This window comes from Giraffa tippelskirchi, chromosome 4 (genome assembly GCF_054371585.1).
Source record: "Giraffa tippelskirchi isolate mGirTip1 chromosome 4, T2T-mGirTip1v1.2.pri, whole genome shotgun sequence".
NCBI lineage: Eukaryota > Metazoa > Chordata > Mammalia > Artiodactyla > Giraffidae > Giraffa > Giraffa tippelskirchi.
Genome location: NC_137278.1, coordinates 193,046,974 through 193,071,311, shown reverse-complemented (window position 1 = coordinate 193,071,311; position 24,338 = coordinate 193,046,974). Strand labels below are relative to the sequence as shown.

At 38.3% G+C, this 24,338-nt stretch overlaps 3 protein-coding genes and 1 long non-coding RNA gene across 4 annotated transcripts in view; all 4 read right to left on the bottom strand.

The window, feature by feature from the left end:
• LOC145545278 (uncharacterized) overlaps positions 1-24,338 on the bottom strand; it is a 131,140-nt gene that overhangs the window by 25,017 nt on the left and 81,785 nt on the right. The window lies entirely within an intron of this gene.
• TAS2R7 (taste 2 receptor member 7) lies at positions 10,265-11,203 on the bottom strand. Its single transcript, XM_081589342.1, has one exon. It carries the CDS (start codon positions 11,201-11,203, stop codon positions 10,265-10,267), a length of 939 nt encoding a protein of 312 aa, XP_081445468.1.
• TAS2R9 (taste 2 receptor member 9) lies at positions 14,753-18,820 on the bottom strand. The gene is given in 5 exon segments (XM_081587464.1): positions 14,753-18,040; positions 18,042-18,211; positions 18,214-18,480; positions 18,483-18,617; positions 18,799-18,820. Coding segments are annotated over 5 exon segments (981 nt in total). The 3' UTR covers positions 14,753-17,653.
• TAS2R8 (taste 2 receptor member 8) lies at positions 15,794-16,722 on the bottom strand. Its single transcript, XM_081589346.1, is given in 2 exon segments — positions 15,794-16,497; positions 16,500-16,722. Coding segments are annotated over 2 exon segments (927 nt in total).

Genomic DNA, 24,338 nt, shown 5'->3' with positions numbered 1-24,338 from the left:
ATCAGGCACAGCAGGAAAGAATTCATCAATAGAAAGTTTCAAGGTAAAACCTGTTTTTGGTAATTTATTCTACGCCTTGAGCTTAACAGAAAAGAATGTGGTTCCATAAAGTCATAAAACAGCAAGTTGAAGGTCAGCTCTAAGTAAGAATCATCAGTTAAATCAACAATTGTCTTATTATTTGTATTAAAGCTAAACTTTTATTTATATAAATTTCTAACTATTATGCTTTCATTATATAGGCTAAATACGTTAAGAGTAAAAACATAGTGAGTAAATATAGACTAAGTAACGGTTTCATAAAGCAATATTTTTTATATTTCCTAACAAGCCTTTTTTCCTGTGAAGGGTTTTGTGCCCATAGGGGCTTTCTGTGCGGAGGCTCTCAATGCTGTTTTATTATTAAGGAGCAGTCATGCACATTAGCTCCAAAGGCACAGGCTTATTTATTAAACAAACTAATATGCTAGCAAGAAGAGTTTAGATTAAAATACTCTATATCCTAGATAATCTAATAGGGTACCACCGTTGGGGGGCCGTATCGATCAGGGTTCCAGATTGATCTATCTAGGAAGAGATCAGGAAAGGCCTTTTACCTAAGTCACAGAAAATAAGAAGAGGTTTATTATAGCAAGCATCAGAAAGAGAGGTATCATCTTTAAGGTGAGCGCTGAGGCAGCCTTCCGAGAATCCCTGAGGCCTGAGTTGCTCTGCTCGTCAGGTCTTCTCCTCATGACTCTGTCATGGGTGGGATCTCGTGAGCTGGCTCCCGGCAATGTATGTTATCATATCTGAAACAGATTGCCAGTTCAGTTTCGATGTATGAGACAGGGTGCTCAGGGCCAGTGCACTGGGATGACCCTGAGGGATGGGATGGGGAGGGAGGTGGGTCAGGATGGGGAACACATGTGCACCATGGCTGATTCATGTCAGTGTATGGCAAAAACCACCACAATATTGTAAAGTGATTAACCTCCAATTAAAATAAATAATTTTTTTTTTAAAAAAGGGGGAATGGCAGTGCTGTGTTCATAATATTTACACATTTTCCATTTCTCTTTCTTTCTCTCTCTCTCCCCTTCTCTGTTTAACAATGATCAGAGCTGACCAATCTAGAAAGTTGTGCTCACTATGAAATTTCTGATCAGAAAAGTGTATACTAATTAGGGAGCATTTAAGTGGAAAAAAATTTGCTAATTATAGATTTCCTTTTTCTTTTTAAATCTTAATTTCAGGTGAGTTTGTGATTCAACATAAACCTTCCTTTCAGGATCCAAATATATTTTGGTCTTTATCTGTTGCTAGCACCCATTGTCTCTGACTCCTAGATCGCTACATCTACTTCTTAGCTATACAACTATGAGATGATTGTGTTTGTCTTATAATGATGTTTGACTGACCTTACTAGCATCAGCAAATTGATACATCATTTAAAAAATTTTTATCAAGGCCATAAAATAGAAAGAAGTTAGTGAGAACTCACAAGTGGAAAGCAAACACAAGAGACTGTTCCATTACTTGTATGTTCAGTGTTCCAAGAACAATGACTAAATATTATTAGTTCTGGGAGGGAAGTTCTAGATGGAGGGGATATATGTATAGGCATAGCTGATTCTGTATCTATTCCACCTGAGGCAAAGAGCCGACTCATTGGAAAAGACCCTGATGCTGTGAAAGATTGAAGGCAAAAAGAAAAAGGGGCGGTAGAGAATGAGATGGTTAGATAGCATCACTGACTCAGTGGACATGAATTTAAACAAATTCCAGGAGATAGTACAGGGCAGAGGAGCCTGGTGTGCTACAGTCTATGGGGCTGCAAAGAGTCAGACACAACTTGGCAACTGAGCAACAACAAACATAGCTGATTCACTTCGTTATACAGCAGAAACTAACACAATATTGTAAAGCAATTATATGCCAATAAAAAAATAAATATTACTAGTTCCTCTAAGAAATTTATAAGCAAATAAGGACTATGACACAAATAAAAACATGAAGCAAATTAAAATAAGGGTTGGGCAAAGTCTTACATGCAATCTAGTGTAGTAATTAAAAACATGGATTCTTTCTGGATCAAAGAGTCCTCAAGTGTTAGATCTGAGCTCCAAAATTTCTGGGCAAATATAACCTATGCTTCCATTTATTTACTTATAATATTGGAATGGTAATAGCAGTTACTTCCCAAGGTTATCAAGATTAGATTAAACAATAAAATGGCTAAAAGCACTTAGATAATGATTTGTGCACAGAACCCAAGTTTACTAAGAAATAAGATTTGATATTGATGATTGGTTTCAAGGATGGTCATAGGACACTGATACCAAGGTCATGACTATCATTTCTATAGAGCCTGTGGTGAAAGTAAATTATATCTGGAAGAAAGATCTGAAATTAAGAAATAAAGTGAAGGTCAATTATCAAGTAGATAGAGGGAAACATAGGGAAACATAGTCAGTCTGATAAAGCCAAGCAGAGTGAAGTGTTGAAATTAAGTTAATTGCTGCATGACAGAAAGGAAGGTGTGAAATGTTGACCGGACCTAGACTTGAGGTCATGGTTAAAAGCCAAGATCAGCAATTGACAGAAGCAAATGAAGAAGTAGGAAGTTGAGGCATGAGGCAAATTTTGGGCCAGCCTCACTCTTGCTGTCAGACTACAGCTGGCTGGCAAGGGCCTTCATTTTCTCCTGTACTGCAGGAGATGAGGGTTCAATCCTTGGATCGGAAAGATCCCTTGGAGGAAAAAAATGGCAACCCACTCTAGTATTCTTGCCTGGAAAATCCTTTGGACAGAGGAGTCTGGTGGGTTACAGTCAACAGGGTCACAAAAGAATTGGGCATAACTTAGCGACTAAAACAACAACAAACAACAACAAAGCCATTGTTACTGTACATACATCAGATGAAAATTTTGAAATTAGTTTTATGACATGGGTGGGAATGTAAGAGGGAAGATTTAAGAAATGAACAGAGTATGTGAGAGAGCTGATGAATGATTAGTTGTGCTACCAAAGAAGTGGAAGAATTGAATAAATGAGTCAAGCAAAACTTTGTTACTTTAAAGAAAACCTTTACAGGCTTAATGATTTTCCCCAGTTTCTCACTTGTCAGTGACGGTTCCCTGCAGGATATGATTTCATTTCATATTTCATTCTTTTATATTCTTTCTTTGAAGACATTCTTCAAGGGGAAGAGGATATCTTCGAACTGATAGGTGAGTTATTTCACATTGAATCAACTTATTTAGAATTTTTCTAAGTGGATTCAGGAACCTCTGGGTCACCAGTCTAATCTAAAATTTCTGTGATTTTTTTACTTACATTAAAAAAAATCTTAAATCACGTTTAACCTTTACAATTTCCTTTCTCAACCATTCTACTATATAGTTTAACCTGACTAGATCCACAATGCAGAAGGAGCACAAAAAAAAGAAAAAAAGAAAAGAAAAAAGTGAAGGACATGATTTGCTTTAGATTTTAGAGTTTCCTCAGGCCTAGAAAATATGGTCACTGTTTTCCTTCTTTTTTGTTTTTGCTTAAGTTACCTCACCTTGGCTGTCTTTATAAGGTCATGCCTATTTGAGTATTCTTGAAAGAATTGTTTTGATTATCTATATTGTCCACCCTAACTTTAATTCAATAAAATGTACTACTTACCAATAATCAGGGCAAGGTCCTAGACTTGGTATGAAGGATACCAAAGTAAATAAATGAAGCATTGTTCTTATTCTTAAGGAACTTTAGATCCAGTGGAAGATTTAGCTTTAACGTAACAATGATCACTATCAGAAAGTGGCAAAAGAAAGTCATATGGGAGCTCAGAACAGGGGAGAAAAGGAAAGGCCTCAATAGGAGCTGTCATGTGACTGGACTTGGGAGAGTGGAGACATGGGGAAAGCAGAGTGAAATGCATGGCTAAATCTGTACATGTTGTATTTTCAATGGTCTAGGAACACTAAATCCCAAAAGGTTGAAGTGAACATAGGAAGATAAAGTTGAAGATATTGGTTAGTTCCAGATTGTGAAGGATGCTGTGGATGGCAAATTGAATTTGCAGTTTATTGCATGGGTGACAAATTACAGAGATTTTGAACAGAAGAGTGTCATAGCAATTTTTTTTTTTTTTTTTTTTGTGGACCTGACAATAAGAAGGTAGCAGCTTGAGATCAGAGGCGGAAAGTTTAAGCTTGGAAATTTAGTGTCTGACATAAGGTGCAATACAGTATATGAGCATGCAATAAAATATATTTTAAGTTCACAAAAGAATGATTGTAAAAGTGATGGCTATGAGATCATGAAGAAATGATTGAAAACTGATGCAAGAGATGGGGAAAGCTTGGGCTTAATTATGGGATCAGAAATTTGCAAAAGGAGACAATATAAGGTGGGCTTTACTTATACTTTTTGTTTGAATATGGACAACAGTCTGCAGAAGGTGATAAAGGGGTGAGAGGGTGACGAATGCTGCTTTGCTGTTGGGAAAGGCAGAGTGGCTGAATAGTGTTCAATCGATTTGTGTCCAGATATCATATATTTCTATAGGCAGATGCAATGACTCTGTCTGATGGTTTCTCTCAGACATCATGAAATATCTGGTATTTGACAGATGATTTCATGTACATTGTGGCAAGCTCAGGACAGATGGCTGTGAAGAATAGCAACAGAAACATTAAAAGAGGGGAGATGAAGGGCCATGGGGCAAACAAGACCTGCTGCCCCTTCTCTTCCAGGTACTAGACCCCAGTCACTATCTAACACCAGTTAAACCAGTAACACATTACTTCTAACTAAGTTTAGATTATGGTGGTTCCTATACTTGCTTCATCTAAGTTCATGGCTGAACCTTTCTCTTTAATTGTTCCTTTCTGCATCTGTCTGTGTTCTCTTGCCTAAGTAGATGATGATTTCATTGAAGAACCCCCAGAAAAGTCACAGTTCAAGCCTCAAGGAGAACATAAAGGTCAACATGGCGAGAAGGATGAAAATGGGAAGAAAGGTCATGGTCAGCAGCATAGGCCCTGCAGCCCGAGTGCCCAGGAGGATGAGGAAGGCTCATGTTGCAGAGGTGGTTGAGGTGGCCATGATGGCGGAGGTGACCAAGATGACCAGGGTGGCTGTGTAGCCAGAGAGGCCAGCATGGAAGAGGTGGCCAGAATGATTGCCAGTGACAAGGAACACCAACTAAAGATGCCCTACACTGATTCCCTAGGTGTTAATTGTAGTTTTATTTAATAATCTAGTGTTTTTCTCTCTAAATTTCAAATTTTCTCTTTTGTTTCTGTTCATTCCTCATTTTTAAATTTTGGCTTTAATCCTTCTTAAACTCTTTGTCCAGATTTGCCCTTGTCACAAATGTCTTGCCTCACAGTCACACATAGAAAAGTCTTCAATGTATAAAGCAGTTGTAATACAATGGAATAGTACTCAGCCATAAAAAGGAACAATTTTGAGTCAGTTATAGTGAGGTGGATGACCTAAAGCCTGTTATACACAGTGAAGTAAGTCAGAAGGAGGAAAACAAATATCATACATTAACTCATATATATGAAATTTAGAAAAATTGTACAGATGAACCTATCTGCAGTGCAGGAATAGGCATACAGATGTAAAGAATGGATTTGCGGACACAGCGGGAGAAGGAGTAGGGGGACAAACTGAGACAGTAGTATTGACATATATACACTACCATGTGTAAAATCTAGGTAGTGGGAAGCACCTGTATACCACAGGGTTGCTTCCAAAGCAGGCAGAGACATGACGGTCATCACTAGTGTCTGCCCAAAGAAGTAAGAATTAGACTGACCGAAACCCTGACCATCCACACCTTACTATGTAAGAACTGCTGCCTGAAGCCAAATTTGTGTATATTTCTCTATGTATTTCTAGCTTTCTGGTCCATGACTAGTACCTGTCTTTCAACATCTACTCAAAAAGATGAATGGCTGAACAAAAGCTTGCTGATATCTATTAATGAGTCATTCTGTCCATCTGAAATTTAAGGGTCTTCAATGCTGTGTTATGACAGATACTAAGTAAGATTCATCCCAATTTTGTTCTAGAAGACTAGAGAGATAACCACTGGTGGGTATTTGGACCCCTTGTAAGCACTGAAGAATTTGTTCCCCCAAGCCTCCATTCTCACTGTATGATGATGAGGACATTTTTATGGCTCTGGTATTTCTACATTTAACAGCTCTCAAAATATTTAATTATCCCTCTTTCCCCAATTCAAAACTACTCTCTCAGATGAGCAAAGTCTCCTTTGAGGAGGATTGAAGGTTGTGAAAACATATACCATGAAATTTTGTAGTGGTTTTGCAAGGTCATATCTCAGTGAAAAGCAGCCTCCTCTTCAATGGACTTTTTGTGAAGTGACTCAGAGTTGGAAGCTTGAGAAGGACTCTCTTTCAGAGATTTGACATTTCATTTTCTCTTACATAATTCAAGAAGTACCTTATTAGACTCTGTATCTATTTGGATCCTGGGAATACCATTTCTACTAGATTTCACCACAGATTCCTCTGGATCAATGCATGGTGTTTAGTACTCTGCCTGGACTTGCTGTCCTCATGGTAATGATGGTTAACTGCTGCAACTGACAATTCTAGTGTATTCATTGCCAAAGCCAATGGTTATTTTGCTTCGGGAATTTTTACTCTTTTTCTCAGAAGCATTGGAAAGCTGATCTGTCCCTTTCTATAAAACAATAACATCTCTAATTTCCACTCCACTAGGCTTTTGTCAATGAAAAAAATGTCACCTGCCATATCAGAAAACAAAGGATATTGCAGCTCTCAAGCCATCATGTTACAGCCACCCCTGTGGTGAGCCCCAGGGGACCTCAAGATAGAGAGAGGGTGCCTGGCATCAGTCAGCTGCTGTTGCCAGTCCTCCACACCTCTCTCTCTCCCTCCCTCCCCTCAACGGTTCACCCTAAGGAGATCCAGGATGAGGAAGCACAGGATACCCGTCCCAAGATAGCTGAGATACATACCAAAGAAATGACTTCAGTAATTTTTTGGATCTTCCCATACATAGAAAAACACTACATTCCTTAATTTGACATATCTGGTTTTCTTTAATTAGCAGTAATCTTTTGATGTTTCAACCACATGCTCTTGGTTACAAAACTTCTATATATCCTAGCTCCTCTCCTCACCTCCTCGGAGCAGGTCTCTCAGGGTTACTTAAGATACTGCCTCCTGGGCTTCAAGTCCTAAAAATTCCCACTGAATAAAATATAACTCTCAACTTTTAGGTTGTGAGTATTTTTTTAGTTGAAACCTTAGTTACAGGGATTCCCTGGTGGATCAGTGGTAAAGTATCCTGTCAATGCAGGAGATGCAGGGTTCGATCCCTGGGTAAAGTATCAGTGGTAAAGTATCCTGTCAATGCAGGAGATGCAGGGTTCGATCCCTGGGTCAGGAAGATCCCTTGGAGAAGGAAATGGCAATCCACTCAAGTATTCTTGCCTGAGAAATCCCATAGACAGAGGAGCATGGCAGGTTACAGTCCATGGGGTAGCAAAAGAGTTGAACACAACTTAGCGACTGAACAACAACAATAAATCTTTAGTTACAGATTCATATATTCAATTATATATTCGACATTTTAATTTGGTTTATTTTATAGATCTCTCGAGCATAACTGTAAAAAGTAGAATTTTTGACTTCTATTTTTCCCATTTCTCAATTAACAGGTCCCCCTAAACCTTAGATAGCAGTGTACTCCCAGTTGCTAAAGTGAAAACAATCTAAAAAGTTTTTTGGACCTTCTTTTTCTTCAATACCCTCCCCCAACCCCACATCTTCACCTAACCAAGTGATAAGATCTATCAGCTTTACCTACACAATATAGAGAATTCATTCAATAAAAAATTCCCTAACTTTATTTCTACCATCCAAATCTGAGCCACTGTGATTTCTCATATGGGCTACTTAACTATGATAATTATTAGCTTGTCCCCCTAGTTGAACTCCTCTCCACCTTCAACACATACACCATCCATTCTTCCTATAACCAAAGTGAACTTAAATCTACTTAGGAATCAAATTATGTTGCACATGGTTTCAATCCTTCAGTTTCTTCCCATTGCACTTAAGAGGACATTCCTTCTCATGATCTAAGGCCCTCATGACCTTGCACTCACCCTTGGTTCACCAGGCTCTGGTCATTTAGTCTGTATCATTCTTCCTCAAACTCTTGCTCCTCAGGCACTGGTACTTACTGTGCCATCTTTTTGGAGTTATTTGTTTAAAATATTGCATGGTTGGGTTATATTTGTGATTCAAGTCTCAGCTTGAAATGTCAGCTTCTCAGGTAGGTCTATTCTGACTATGCTATTTGAAGCTAACCATTATCTCCAGACATTTTTTTCAGTTGCATTAATCATGACTTGTAACTGTTTGTTTACTTGATCATTATCTGTCTTTCATAATGTTTTCCTTGACTGTGCCTTGTGTGAAAGCATGGACTCTGTCACATTTCATCTGTATTTTCAGCACCCAGGATGCTGCCTGATGCTTAGGTATTCAGTGTGTGAACAGCTATCTATTTATTAAAGGAGGAATACAAGCAAGAAGGAATCTGCCCGCATTCTCTGTAACTTCTTCACTACCTTCTCTTAGAAAAAGCCTGAAAAAATATTTCACACACTAGGAGTGAAAAAGAATGTAAAAGTACTCCTTTGAACCCTGAGTTATTATTATTTCTTCATGATTTCGCAGAATTAACACAATCTTAGAAGATAAACCAGTTGCCTTAGCCATATCACTTTTACCCTAAGTATGTCAGTAATGAGAATGACTAAGAGGTACAATCATAAGGCTTGTTTCCACATAAGTACCCTTTGCCTGGTTAGTGTTCCCAGAAAAACTGGAAGTTGAGATGCCATGATTGCAATGTAAGTAAATGATCAAGTTTCTAGGATTCATAATATGAAGACATCGAACATAGAGCTTCCAAGAGTCCCATTAGCCCTCAGGGATCTTTGTTTCCATGCTTAATAAAACCCACATAAACTGGCCTCTGCTTAGGTAGAGAGTGGGAGCAATAGTCCTTAATACTATTGAAAAGATTACAGGCTTCAGCCTATGCATCTTATTTTCTATTGCTTCTTTAACTTACAAGGCTTTCAGTAAATGTTTTTAAATGTATTAGTTTAATCAGTATGTGTCTTTTGCACTCTCAGATTCAGAGAAGAAATAAATTAGCATATGAAACTAGTGTAAAAGTAATTTTGACTTTCACTATATTTATTGACTGTTTATTTATAAACATTTCCTCTTCTGCACACAAAGTCTACCACTACTCTGGTCTGGTTAATAGCAAAGATGATCTCTCCAAAATATCTTCATCACAACATAGCTGATGTGTTTTTGATGGAACATGTAAGTTTTTGATTGAAGGTCTCATTTTATGGTATCTTGACAGTCAATGTTTGGTGCAGTCTTAGTTTGCTAAAAGCAAACTTTCACGTCTTGTGTGACAAAACATCCTTCAATGAGCACTAAATAGTTCTATTTAGGCTCTTCCTTTAGTCAACCTTACTTTATACAAACTTTCTAAATGATCTCTCCTTCTCTCATACAGTGTCCTTTCTTTCATTGTCCATGATCCTAAAATGGTTTTTGAACTCGCTGTGACAATATTTATTTTAGCCACAATTAATATCTTTGTGGTGATTCTAATCAGTACTAATTTCTGCTACATTCATAGAATTACACAGCATTTGATAAAGACCTGTCACCTTATTGAGTCTTTTCCAAAAGTTGAGCTTATTTTGATTATCTGGAAGAATCCAGCTAGTATCATGAGGATGAGCCAACTGCTTTTCATAGGGACGCAAACAGCAGCAAGATGCTGTTACCGTTGTTCTGAAATGGTCAAACAATTTTGCATCTGGAGAAATGGTTTAGAATCAACTATGAAGATACTCTCCCCTCTGGCAGTTATTGTTAAGATATTAGTTGCTCCATGTCCTGAAACATGTTTATGAAAGCACTGGAGAACGGGAGAGAGAGGAAACAGAAAGAGAGAAAACAACGAGAGAGATGGAGAGAAAACGGAGAGAGAGGTGGAGAGAAAGAGGCAAAATAAGTTCTATCTGAGATTTCCTAAGTTCTAATTACAAGTATACTAAGTACTTTTTAAGAGTTATTGGATGTATGAAACCATCATTAGTGCAAGAACTAAAGATAACTAAGAATCAGCTTGTCTTCTTTTGTCCTACAAAGTGATTCTTTATCTTCAGATCTGTTTATGTTATTAGTAATTCCTTCTTCGTAGGATATATTTTACCTTCCATAGCACCCTTAGAGATGCTTGTCTTAATTTTTTGTTCTCTAAAATTAGGAAGAGTGAATGGCTTGATGGACAGATGAGAGCTATCAACTCACCAACGATCACAGCTAATTCAGTCTCTGGCATAAAGTAGCTGGACGTGGCCACAAGATAGGCCAAGTAGTAGGCAATGAAAAGGAGGAGGAAGGAGATGAGAGCCTTCATGGCTCTCACGTGAGCTTCTGTGCTGGGATCTCTGCTCCCCGGGGCATGGAGCTGCATTCGCCTGGTGTGTCTGCACAGGGAGAGGATCAGGAGGAGAAATGAGATCAGGGACACAGAAAAGGGAAATAGTGTCAACAGATTGAGACGTATCTTGATGGAAGCACGCTGAGCTTTATGTACTCTGCATCTCAAACTTAAATTTGTTTTCAATTTCATCTTGACACAATTCCTGAAGTCATCATCCAAACTGTTAGTGACAGGCAGGCTAATGAACGCCGAAAAGACCAAACACACCAGCAGGATCCTAGGAATTGCACTGTCAATTCTCCACTTCATCCAGAGGAAAAAGGGATGGAAGAAATTTGCTATCTTGAGGAAATAGAAAATGCTGAGGGAGGTGGCAAACCAGACGCTTAAATGGTTGGTTAGTGTCCAGAAATAGTCAATGATTCTCATTTGTTTACCACCAGTATAGACATCTGGGTACAGGACCAATATGTAACAATCCAATAGTATTATACATAAGAGAGAAATTCTGGAGATGGCCAGGCTTGTGAGGATTAAATCAATGGAGGCAATCTTCTTGTGCTTGATCCAGTCCACACAGTTTACCAGTCCAATGAATGCGTTCCCTAAGATCCCCAGTGAAAATTCCCCAGCTGCTATGAGCATTAAGATACCCTCCCGTTCACTTGGCATGTTAAAATGCAGAAATATCCGATTCACTGCTAGTTGAACAGATGTAGTATCTACATCTACTTCTTGGATTTTGCTGTAATTTTCTTTGTCCCTTTTATTGTAGTCTGTCTTGAGATGGAGACTGAAATGACAAATGAAAACTGTAGCTATCTTCCTTAAATCCTAGCTAGTCTTGAACAAGTAATGCAGTTGTCTGTCCCTGGACCCTATCTCTATCTATGTCCACTTACTTTCTTTGCAGATTTTACTTTTCCACATGTGCTTAATTTAGGCTGAGCTATAGCTTGCTAGGATGCAAATTAGGCTGATTCACTTTCATGGTTTGGCATTTTCTCAGGCTATGTTTTGCAAATTTAGATTCATTAATTTGTAATGCACACTAGTAATTTTAATACGGCTGCCAGATTTACCAAATAAACTTATAGTGAAAAAAGTGAAAGTATTAGTCTCTCAGTCATGTCTGATTTTTTGTGACACTACAGATTGTAGTCCTCCAGGCTCCTCTGTCCATGGGATTCTCCAGGCAAGAATATTGGAGTGGGAAGCCATTCCCTTCTCGAGGGAATCTTCCTGACCCAGGAGTCAAACCAAGGTCTCCCATATTGTGGGCAAATTCCTCACCATCGGAACCACCAGGAAAAACCAAACTTACAGTACATCCAGTTAAACTGAATTTCAGATAAACAATGAAAGAGTTTTTAGTGTATGTCCCAAATTACACGCTATTAGTACTTCTAGGAAGTACCGAAATTCAAATTTAACTGGGTGTCTTGTATTTTATCTAAACCTCAGGGATTTTTTTTTTTTTTTATAATTAGAAAATGCACAAAAATTGAAATTTGAAGAAGAGTCTTCGTTTTGTCAAAATATGGTTTGATTACTACTAAAAATCCAAAATTTGAGTCAACACTGAGAGCTATGTATTTTCAGGAAATTTAAAAGGTTAACACTAAATATAGTCTATTCAATTCTAAAAAAGTACCTCATTTATCTTGGTTGTTCAGATGACCAATTATATAGCACAAGGTCTCTTAAAGGAAGGCACTACTAGACATGTGACATTTAAAGGTCATTTAATGTACATTTGTTATGCTATATGTAAGAAGGTGAGGGGGCCATGGTGAAGAAGAGTATTGATTACTTTTAGGGTTTTCTTTTTCATTTAAAGTGTTCTCAAGGGCAGTTATATATACAAGAGGGAAAAGAGTAAAATATTGTGTTTCATTCTACTCTTTACCCTCTGCTGTACCAAATTGCATCTGAATAATTAGGCCCTTGGGCTTCCCAGGTGACACTAGTGGTAAAGAATCCACCTGCCAATGCAAGAGACATAAGAGACATGGGTTCAGTCCCTGGGTTGGGAAGAACCCCTGGAGGAGGGCATGGCGACCCACTTCAGTATTCTTGCCTGGAGAATCCCATGGACAGAGGAGCCTGGTGGACTACAGTCCATAGGGTCACAGAGAGTCGGACATGACTGAAGTGACTTAGCATGCTCACACATTTAGGTCCTTAACCCTTCTAGGTTGTTAGACAGGGGACCGAAGATGAAATTAACCTCATTTCTACAGCCTAGCTCCTGTTTTGAATAGCTTCTCTAATTCAGAGTTACAGAGAAACACTTTACTACGGTGTGTTTCTATGAAATAATTCTGGGAATCTCAGTACCTTCCAGGGGAATGCATAACTTTTCTCATCATTCCTCAAAGTCTAGACATTTATTTTTGCATGTGGCCCTGACTTTGGACAAACTGCTTTCGCAGTAGCCAAGTTCACAGGTGACTGCCCCTCTCTGATCTTGGAAATAATCCCTGACTCGGGCACATCATCTTCTTCTCTACAGTGTTCTGGTGAATAACCTACTCACAGTAAATAAAATGATGCATTTACCTACATAAAGTTTAGACTATAATTTTTTTGCAAATAAATGTAGATTTTATGTTTTACTAGTGTTGCTATAGCATGGAAGGTACGATGCATCTAAAAGGGAAAAACAGTACAAAAGTTCCTCAAAAAACTCAAAATACAACTGTTATTTGATCTAGCAACCTCATTTTTGGGTGTATATACATGAGAATGGAAATCAGGATCTTGAATGAAATCAGGATCTTAAAGAGATAATTTGTACTCTTAGGCTTACTGCAGCATTATTCATAATAGCTAAAATGTAAAAACAACCTAGCTGCTCACTGACAGATAAATGGATAAAGAAAACATAGCATATACATATAGTAGGATATTGTTTGGTCTTAAAGAAGAAAGACATCTTCCAGTATGAAAAAACATGGGTAAACCTGGAGGGCTTTATGTCAAATGAAATAAGTTAGTTACAGAAAGACAAATCCTATATGATTCCACTTAGATGAGGTATTGAAAATAATCTAAGTCCTGTAGCTAAGAGTAAAACGGTGGTTGCCAGGGCCTGAGGGAAGGAAGAAGTGAATAGCTCCTATTAAAGAAGTACAGAGTTTCAGGGACTTCTCAAGTGGTCCAAGATTAAGAATCCACTTTCCACTGCCAGGGAGATGGGTTCGATCCCCGGTCAGGGAACTAAGATCCCACGTGCTGCAACTAAGGCTGCATGCCACAACTAGACAGCCTGCGTTCTGTGTGCCATGACTAAGATCCGATGAAGTCATAAATATTTTTTTTAAAAAGGAGTACAAACTTCCATTATGGAAGATAAATAAGTATAAATAAATAGAGGAAATAAATAAATATGGAAGATAGAAAAATAAAGATCTGGTGTAAAATATTGAGCATCTAATCAACAATACTGTCTCATACACAAAAATTTGTAAAACAATAGATTTCATGTTATATACCCTTACTCAATTAAAAAAGAAAAAGAAATTCTGCAAGAGAGCATTTTGTCACAAGTCTGCCACTTTGAGTCCCAGTGACAGTCACTGGAGATATTTGAAACACTGGAGATACAGAAAATAAAACATGAAAGACAGACTTCAGATGGATGAAAGGAAACCTTCCCAGAAGCACAAATGTTATAAAACATTTATTTCATCAAAGCTTATAAAAGAATATATAGTTAATCCCAACACAGAATTTACAAATGTTTTGTAGACTATATTAGTATATTCCATCAAAAAAAATCAATTCTTCTGTCTTTATCTTTTTGCAAATAAGTGTAGCTTTTATATTTACTATTGTTGTACAGCATGTAAGTTACAATGCAGTTACTACAGAAAACAGTACAAAAGTTAATAAAACATTATAATAGTTGATATACTAGAGATACAGTTGATGACATTTATTTACTTAAGACTAAGTACTGGTACTTTGCAAAGTGAATTTTACATAATCTTATGCAGAAAAATTGATAATCTTCAGGTAATTATTATATTAATTTTAATAAAAGGAAATGAGTAGATTGAAATGACCTGAATTCAACACAGAGAATGGTGGGGGCCAAAATGTAAAGTCAGATCAGAAGAGATATGACTTTAGACGTGCCAGATCAAATGTTTCAATAATACTCTAGAGGAAGGATTTTATGTCCACAGTAGAACCACAATTTATTAATGAGTCTTATTTTTCTCTTTTTGCTTTTTTTTTTTAGCTTACTCTGTATGTTACAGACATAATAATGCTTTTTTAGTGACAGTACGTAGTTATACCACAGTGCATGATAGTTTCTTCCCAATTAATTTCTTTTCTAAGTCCTGAATGGGAAAAAAATACCTGCAGGTCTTACTAAGGAAAGATCATCCTTCTACTCAAGTTACAAAGAGTACTTAGGAATGCCCCTTAAAGGGAGATGATTGAATGGGTTCTTTTCCCAGCCCAGTGTTGCCTGTTAAGCAAGTTGTTTGTGACAAAATTTAATTTCAAGGAAATGAATAGAAGATGCCTGAGTAAGGTCACCAAGAAATATTAAGTGGGAGACCACCAGAAGTATCACCCACTTGGGAGGAGAAAAGTATGTAATTGGGAAACTAAACTATTTAAGACAGAAGAGATCTGAGTTCCTAGTTGATATGTCAAACAGGAGGGACTCAGCAGAGCCACGAAGGGAGAACAGTTAAGGACCAGCAATGAAACTGTATGATAGAGAAAAAAAAAAGAGAGAGAGAGAGAGAGAAACCACTGTGGTTTCAGATGCACTTTCCATGGGATTTTCCAGGCAAGAATATTGGAGTGGGTTGCCATTCCCTTCTCCAGGGGATCTTCCCAACCCAAGGATGGAACTCCAGTTTCTTGCATTGCAAGCAGTTTCTTTACCATCTGAGCCACCAGGGAAGCCCAGATGCACTTTAGTAGGGGCCAAACTAAAATCTTAAAGGAATTTAAGTAGGCATTACAAGCCCAATATTGGCAGTGAAGAGACAAAATCAGAAGTGTGAGCTCTGAAACTCTTTTAGGAAAGGGAGTGTGAAGATGAGAATGTCTGTGGTATAAAAAGACACAAAAGATATATCCATTAGTGTGCTAATGGGTCTCACTACTCCTGAAATTTGTGTACCCAAAATAAACAGAAAAGCTGGAAAACAATGAGAATGGACCTATAAGAAAAGTGAGTTTTTTATCAGAAAATAAGGTTTGCTATTAAAGTCCTTTTATAAAACCAAGACTTTACATCATGTAGGCTGTTTTCCCACATCTCAGCATCCTGATAGATGCCGGCCTCAGCTTGTTATTTCCAACAATTAAAAACAGTGAGTGACCTAAGGGATAAAGAATTGCTATAATCTCTCCAGACATCATAGCTAACTTGCTTTCTTTCATAAGGTAGCTAAATGTTGCCAAAAGACAGGCCAGGTAGTATACAAAAAGGAAGAAAAGAAATGAGGTCACTGTTTTCATGGCCCCCATGTGGGCCTCTGTGCTGGAGTCTCTGGAACCTGTAACACTGGATTTCATTTGTTTACTGTGTCTCCATAGGGACATAATTAAAAAGAAAAATGAGATCAGTGGCACAGTAAATGGAATAATTGCTAACAGGTTAAACAGTGTCAATGGGTCGAAGTATCGAATTTTACTCACATGGAACAGTTCGGTGACGTTTCTTTTATGTTTTGCAATTTTAAGAAAATCATAATCAGAATTTGTTAACGTTGCTTCTATAAGGCTGATCAACACGGAAATGGCCAGGGACCCCAGCAGACTCCAGTGAATCACCCTCTCGATTCTCCACTTCAGCCAGAGAAAAAGTCGGTGGGAGAAATTGGCTATCTTGAAGAGATAGAAGACATTGAGGCAGGTGGCAAACCACATAGTTAAGTAGTTGGTGAATGTCCAGAAGATATTAAGAACTACCTTTATTTTCTCATTTTCTAAACACCTGGGTAGAGTGCCAGTATGGTGCCGTTGAGTGTCATTACACAAAGCAAACAAATTCTGGAGAGAGCTAAACTGGTGAGGATGTAGTCAATTGCGGAGATCTTTTTCTTCTTAATCCAGTCAACACATATTACTAGTCCAATGTTTCCATTCACAAACAGTCCTATGATGAATTCTGCAATCGTTATGGTCAGAAAGATGTGGTCTTCTATACTGAACATGTCAGGAGAGAACACCCTAATCTCAGATATTACTGCAAGATGACCAGCTGAGCATGAAAAATACATTCTTCAAATCGTAGAATGATTTTTTCCTTTGTCATTATTTTGACTTTGATATCCTCCACAAGTGCCCAGCTCTCCTCTGAAATAGAATTGCCTCTACATTTATGAAGAATAAGCCAATTGATTGTTGCAAACAGCATGACCAGATTTGTAGCCTGGGTAAATTATGATTATCACCCCTGACTGAGTGATAACTGAAATGTTTTGTTGAAACTGATCTCATGCAAATTAAGAGATTATATTTCATGAATTTGCAATAGGCTTTTTGCTATTAAGTTCTGCATATTTGGATGGGTCAAGCTGAATTTCAAATAGGGATGCACAAAAATGCAAACATAGACACCCATTTAATAAAAGTCAAAATGTATAAATGAAACTTCATTTTCATCACCATAGATTATAAATTTCCCACAAGTCAAGTCTCCTTGTGAAAATGGATTTTAGTTTTGGAAACAGTGCAATCGATACAAATTAGTCATGATACAAAACTAGTTTATATGATTGATTTTATAGGAAGGGCTGATGTGTTTTAAACTCTCTTCCCAACAGCCTGTGCACTTGAAATTCTTCTTACGAAGTTTATTATTGAGTTCAAGGCCTTTACCAGAAAGAGGCAGAAAGAAGTAGAACATGTTTGCATTTGGGCAAGATATGAAGTGCGAATGTGAGGTTTAGATTCATTTTTCCTGTGAAAATAAAGAAACACATCTGGCTCCATTATAACATTATATTCAAAATTATTCAAGACAGAAATGAGAAGAAGTATTTAGAATAATGGTAGATATGAATGATTTCTAATAGCACATAATAAAAATGGAATGCAAACAACTGAGAGAAGGGAGAGACTCTTTTGTTGATTTCTTTCTACTTATATCAGGATTCTCTGGGGAACAAAATATTTCCTTCTTTTGTGGAAACCCTTCACAATCCCCAGCACCTTCAGAAAAGCCTCCTTCAGCTTGCTGTTTCCCATTAGCAGGATGAACAAATGGCTTAATGGGGAAATGACAGCTCTTAGGCCGCCAAACATCAACTTCAATTTTCCATAAGGAATCAGAAAGCTGGAGGTTACAATGAGAAAAACTGCATAGTACATAATGAAAAGAGCCAGAAAGATGACTGTTGTCTTTATGGCCCTCATGTGGGCCTCTATGCTAGGGTCTCTGGACCCTGTGGCATGAAGTTTCATCTGCTTGGTGTGTTGAAGTAAGGAGAAAAATAAAAGGACAAACAAGACCAGGCAAAGAATAAAAGGGAACCATAGTCCCCAGGTTCAGGAAAATCTATTTGAAAGCAGTTGGGATTTTACTTACTTTGAATTCTCAAGTAATGTTTTCTTCATAATTGATTCTGAAGTCATAAAATGAATCATTATTCAGTGAAACACTAATGATTGAGGAGATGGGAAAGGACATCAGAAGAATCCCAAGGATACCCTGTTCATCTTCAGCTTCAGCCAGAGGACAACTGGGTGGGATATACTGGCTATCTTGAGTAAATAGAAGATGCTAAGGCACGAAGTAAACAAGACAGTTGAATGATTGCAAGTTGTCCAGAAAGTATCCACAATGTTCATCATCTCACCATGTCTGTATGTATCTGGAAAGAGTACCATAATAAAACCATCCATATATATCACACACAACAAACAGATTCTGGAGGTGACCAGGCTGACCAGGATGACGTCAGTCAGGAGATAGCTCTCTTTTTGAGCCAGCCACTGCAGTTTACCAGTACAATGAATCCGTTTCCCCAAATTCCTGTCATCAACTCACCAGTAATCAAGAGCATATATATTGCCTCCATTGTACGTGGTATATCAGCAGAGCATTCTGATTTGGATTATCTACTGATGATGACTGACTTTCAGCTGTCCAGTAAAGAATGGTATATATGTCTGCCACTTAGGGCATGCTGCAGTTATCTTTTATCTGCCTTCTATATCAGTTGTGATCAGGTCAAGAAGATAGCCGGTTCTGCTCTGAGTTAGAACTGCCCAAAGACTTCACTGACCAAGACCAGTAATTCCTTTCATGTGTAGTGATGATTGAAAAGCTCTAAAATACAAATAGGAATGGATCTGATTTCCAGTATTGGCACCATCTTTCTCATTTTAAACTCTGTGTGTTTTAGATTCATCAATCTATGTTGTTGGCCAGGGACTTCAAAAAGAATCAATTACTTGGAAAATATGGCTAAGCTTTAATTTAGAGATGTGGCATCATTACCATCTCTAATAACGTGAAGAGTTTCCCTAAAACTGTGGTCTGTTTTCTACAAATGCAGGTTTTGGAGCTTAAAAATAATTGTGAATTTAAAGTGCAGGCAATTAACAGCAATAATTTCAGACTAATTGATGGTAACATCTTCAGCAATGAGAGAGAGGTAGCCAACAAAAATCCTACTTGATCTTTATAGCAGGAGAAATTATGCAGCCGCTGGGCCAAAAAATCAACTATAGTTGCCACAGGGGAAAGACACAAATTTTATCTGTTTTCTAGTCCTAAACCATTTTACAGATACAGAGCCCTTTCATGGCCCTGCAGCACTGCCACGGGATTACATTACAAATCTTCTCAAGACTTTTCTTGGTGCGTTTTACTAGAATGATTCTGAAAAATACTCAGAACTTTGAGGTGTTAATGGATATTAAACCTGAGTTGACACTAATTCTTGAGGACACCAAACATCAATTAGAAACAGAGGCTTACATTGGACAAGTATTGCACTATAATAGGACCAAGTAGTTCTCATGGGCTTATTCAGTGATTTTTGCAGCCATGAAATTAAAAGACGCTTACTCCTTGGAAGGAAAGTTATGACCAACCTAGACAGCATATTAAAAAGCAAAGACATTACTTTGCCAACAAAGGTCCGTCTAGTCAAGGCTATGGTTTTTCCAGTAGTCATGTATGGATGTGAGAGTTGCACTATAAAGAAAGCTGAGCACCGAAGAATTGATGCTTTTGAACTGTGGTGTTGGACAAGACTCTTGAGAGTCCTTTGGACTGCAAGGAGATCCAACCAGTCCATCCTAAAGGAGATCAGTCCTGGGTGTTCATTGGAAGGACTGATGTTGAAGCTGAAATTCCAATACTTTGGCCACCTGATGCGAAGCACTGACTCATTGGAAAAGACCCTAATGCTGGGAAGGATTGGGGGCAGGAGGAGAAGCGGACGACAGAGGGTGAGATGGTTGGATGGTATCACCAACTCAATGGACATGGGTTTGGGCAGACTCTGGCAGTTGGTGATGGACAGGGAGGCCTGGCATGCTGCAGTTCATAGAGTCACAAAGAGTCGGACATGACTGAGCGACTGAACTGAACTGAAATGTATAATTGGAATAAAATCCACGAAAACTAGAAAAATCCCTACATTGTTCTTCATATGTATGGTGAAAGTGAAAGTGTCAGCTGCTCAGTTGTGTCTGACTCTTTGGGACTCCTTGGACTGTAGCCCTCCAGGCTCCTCTGTCCACGGGATTCTCCAGGCAAGAATACTGGAGTGGGTAGCCATTCCCTTCTCCATGGGATCTTCCTGACCCAGGGATTGACCAGAATCTCCTGCCTTGCAGGCAGACTCTTTACCATATGAGCCACCAGGGAAGCCCATTAAACTCTCTACATTTGTAAGACAAGAAGAGAATGCTGCCCTACTAGTCACATGTCAAGAACTTATTTTTTGAATAGTTGCTGACTTTATCCCCCACCCAATTCCAAACTCTTCACTATCTTCACTGGAATTCAGGCAAATCATCAGCAAAAATATTCTCATCAATTTTTCTAACAGCTCATTTTATCTTATTAGCTTGAACTCCGAGTCTTTTTTAAAAAATCTTTTTATTTTGTATTGCAGTAAAGCTGGTTAACAATGTTGTAATAGATTCAGGTGAACAGCAAAGGGGCTTAGCCATACATATACGTGTATCCGCACCCCATCCCCCGCCAGCTTTCCTCCCATCCAGGCTGCCATATAACATTGAGCCAAGTTCCATGTGTGATACAGTAGGTCCTTGCTCATTATCCATTTTAAATATATCAGTATGTACATGTCCATCTGAGATTCCCTGGTGGTCCAGACAGTAAAGAATCTGCCCACAATGCAGGAGACTCAGGTTCAGTCTCTTGATCAGGAAGATTCCCTGGAGGAGGAAATGGCAACCAACTCCAGTACTCTTGCCTGGAGAATTCCAGGAGAGAGGATCCTGGAGAGCTGAAGTTCATGGAATCACAAGATGTCGGACACGACTGAGCGACTAACAAGCACATGCACGTCCATCCCCAATTCCCTAACTATCCCGTCCCTCCATCCTTTTGCTCAGCAACCATAATTTGCTTCTCTAAGTCTCTGAGTCTCTTTCTGTTTTGTAAGTCATGAATTTGGAGTCAATTTTTGTTTTACTGGACAACTTTGGGAGTCGGGTGAAAGCTATGATTTCCTCACAATAATGTTCCTAAACAAATAAAAGAAAAATATATGAATTTCAAAGAAATCCAGATAGATTCAAATGCATTTATATTTTTAATGTGACTTGGTAATTTACTGACCTAATAATGACATCACTATTACAATAATGATTTGTGATTTCCGGAGGTGAAAAACTATAAGTAATGCTAATGTTTCTGTGACTGTACTTGCATTCAAACCAGAAGGAATCCTAGACTTACATTAAAAACTACTAAAAGTATAAATATTTGGTGTCCACACACATTCATAGATACTTTTTTATTTCTTTACATTTTTTAAAAGTCTTTTTTGAATTTGTTAAAATATTGCTTCTGTTTTATGTTTTGTTTTTTTGACCGAGAGGCCTGCGGAATCTTAGCTCCCTGACCAGGGACTGAACCCTCACCCCATGAATTGGAAGTATGGAGTCTTAACCACTAGACCATCAGGGAAATCTCCATAGGCCATTTTATTTTAAAAATCTAAAATTATTTAACTGGAGGCTAATTGCTTTACAATGTTGTGTTGGTTTCTCCAATATATCAACATGAATCAGCCATAGGTATATATATGTCTCGTCCCTCTTGAACCTCCCTCCCACCTCCCACCCCATCAAACCCCCCTAGGTTGTCACAGAACACTGAACTGAGATCATATAGCAAATTCCCACTGCCTATTTTTCATATGGTAATGTCAGTCAGTCAGTTCAGTCACTCATTTTTAACTGACTCTTTGCGACTACACTGACTGCAGCACGCCAGTGCCCCCTGTCCATCACCAACTCCCAGAGATTGCTCAAACTCATGTCTATTGAGTCGGTGACGCCATCCAACCATCTCGCCCTCTGACATTCCCTTCTCCTCCTTCCTTTGATCTTTCCCAGCATCAGGGTCTTTTCTAAGGAGTCAGTTCTTTGCATCAGGTGGCCAAAGTACTGGAGCTTCAGCTTCAGCATCAGTCCTTCCAATGAATATTCAGGACTGATTTCCTTTAAAATTGACTTGTTTGATCTCCTTGCAGTTCAAGGGACTCTCAAGATTCTTCTCCAATACCACAGTTCAAAAGCATCACTTCTTCGGTGCTCAGTTTTCTTTATGGTCCAACTCTAACATCCATGCATGACTACTGGAAAAACCATAGCTTTGACTAGATGGACCTTTGTTGGCAAAGTAATGTCTCTGCTTTTTAATATGCTGTCTAGGTTGGTCATAGCTTTTCTTCCAAGGAGCAAGCGTCTTTTAATTTCATGGCTGCAGTCACCAGCTGTGGTGATTTTGGAGCCCCCCAAAATAAAGTCTCACTGTTTCCATTGTCTCCCCATCTATTTGCCATGAAGTAATGGGACCAGATGCCATGATCTTCGCTTTTTGAATGTTGAGTTTTAAGACAGCTTTTTCACTTTCCTCTTTCACTTTCATCAAGGGGCTCTTTAGTTCTTTGCTTTCTGCCATAAGGGTGGTGTCATCTGCACATCTGAGGTTATTGATATTTTTCCTGGCAATCGTGATTCCAGCTTGTGCTTCATCCAGCCTGGTATTTCTCATGATGTACTCTGCATAAAAGTAAAATAAGCAGGGTGACAATATACAGCCTTGATATACTCCTTTCCCAATTAGGAACTAGTCTGTGGTTTCTTGTTCAGTTCTAACTGTTGCTTCTTGACCTGCATACAGATTTATCAGAAGGCAGGTCAAGTGGTCTGGTATTTCCATCTCTTAAAGAATTTTCCATAGTTTGCTGTGATCCACACAGTCAAAGGCTTCGGCATAGTCAATGAAGCAAAAGTAGTTGTTTTTCTGGAACTCTCTTGCTTTTTTGATGTTCCAATGAATGTTGCCAATTTGATCTCTGGTTCTTCTGCCTTTTCTAATCCAGCTTGAACATCTGGAATTTCTCAGCTCATGTACTGTTGAAGCCTGGCTTGGAGAATTTTGAGCATTACTTTAATAGTGTGTGAGATGAGTGCAGTTGTGCAGTAGTTTGAACATTCTTTGGCATTGCGTTTCTTTGGGATTGGAGTGAAAACTGACCTTTTCCAGTCTTGTGGCCACTGCTGAGTTTTCCAAATTTGCTGGCATATTGACTGCAGTACTTTAGCAGCAGCATCTTTTAGGATTTGAAATAGCTCAGCTGGAATTCCATCACCTCCACTAGCTTTGTTTGTAGTGATGCTTCTTAAGACCCGTTGACTTTATACTCTTGGATGTCTGGCTCTAGGTGAGTACCATGTCATTGCTATCTGGGTCATATTTGCATGAAATGTTCCCTTGGCATCTCTAATTTTCTTGAAGAAATCTCTAGTCTTTCCCATTCTATTGTTTTCCTCTATTTCTTTGCATTAGTCATTGGAGAAATGCTGATAAAATGAGAATATCACTTCACACCCATTAGGATGCTTATAGTGAAAAATCTAGAAAATAACAAATGATGCAGAGAATAGGAGAAATTTGAAACCTCATACATTCATGCATGTATGTCTGCATATCTGAGGTTATTGATATGATCAAGCATGTAAAATGATACAGCCACTGGGCAAAACAGTTTGGTGGTTCCTGAAAATGTTAAATATGTTGCTAAAGGGGAGAGGGGTGAGAGAGAGATGGACTGAGAGTTTGTGGTCAGTAGATGCAAACTATTACACGTGGAATGGATGGACAACAGTGTCCTACTGTATAGCACAGGGAATCATAGTCAATGTCCTGGGATAAACCATAATGGAAAACTATATAAAAAAGAACATATATATATATATATATATATATATATATATATATATATATATATATATATGATGTCACAGTGGTAAAGAATCTGCCTGCAAATATAGGAGATGCAAGAGACACAGGTTTGATCCCTGGGTCAGGAAGATCCCCTGGAAGAGGAAATGGCAACCCACTCCAGTATTCATGCTGGGAGAATTTCATGGACTGAGGAGCTTGGTGGGCTACACAGTCCATGGAGTTGCAGCATCGGACAAGACTGAACAACTGAGCACAGTACCTAAGTGAGTCACTTTTCCTGCTCAACAGAAGTTAACACAACATTGTAAGTCAACTATATATATATACATACGTATATATATATATATATACGTATATATATAT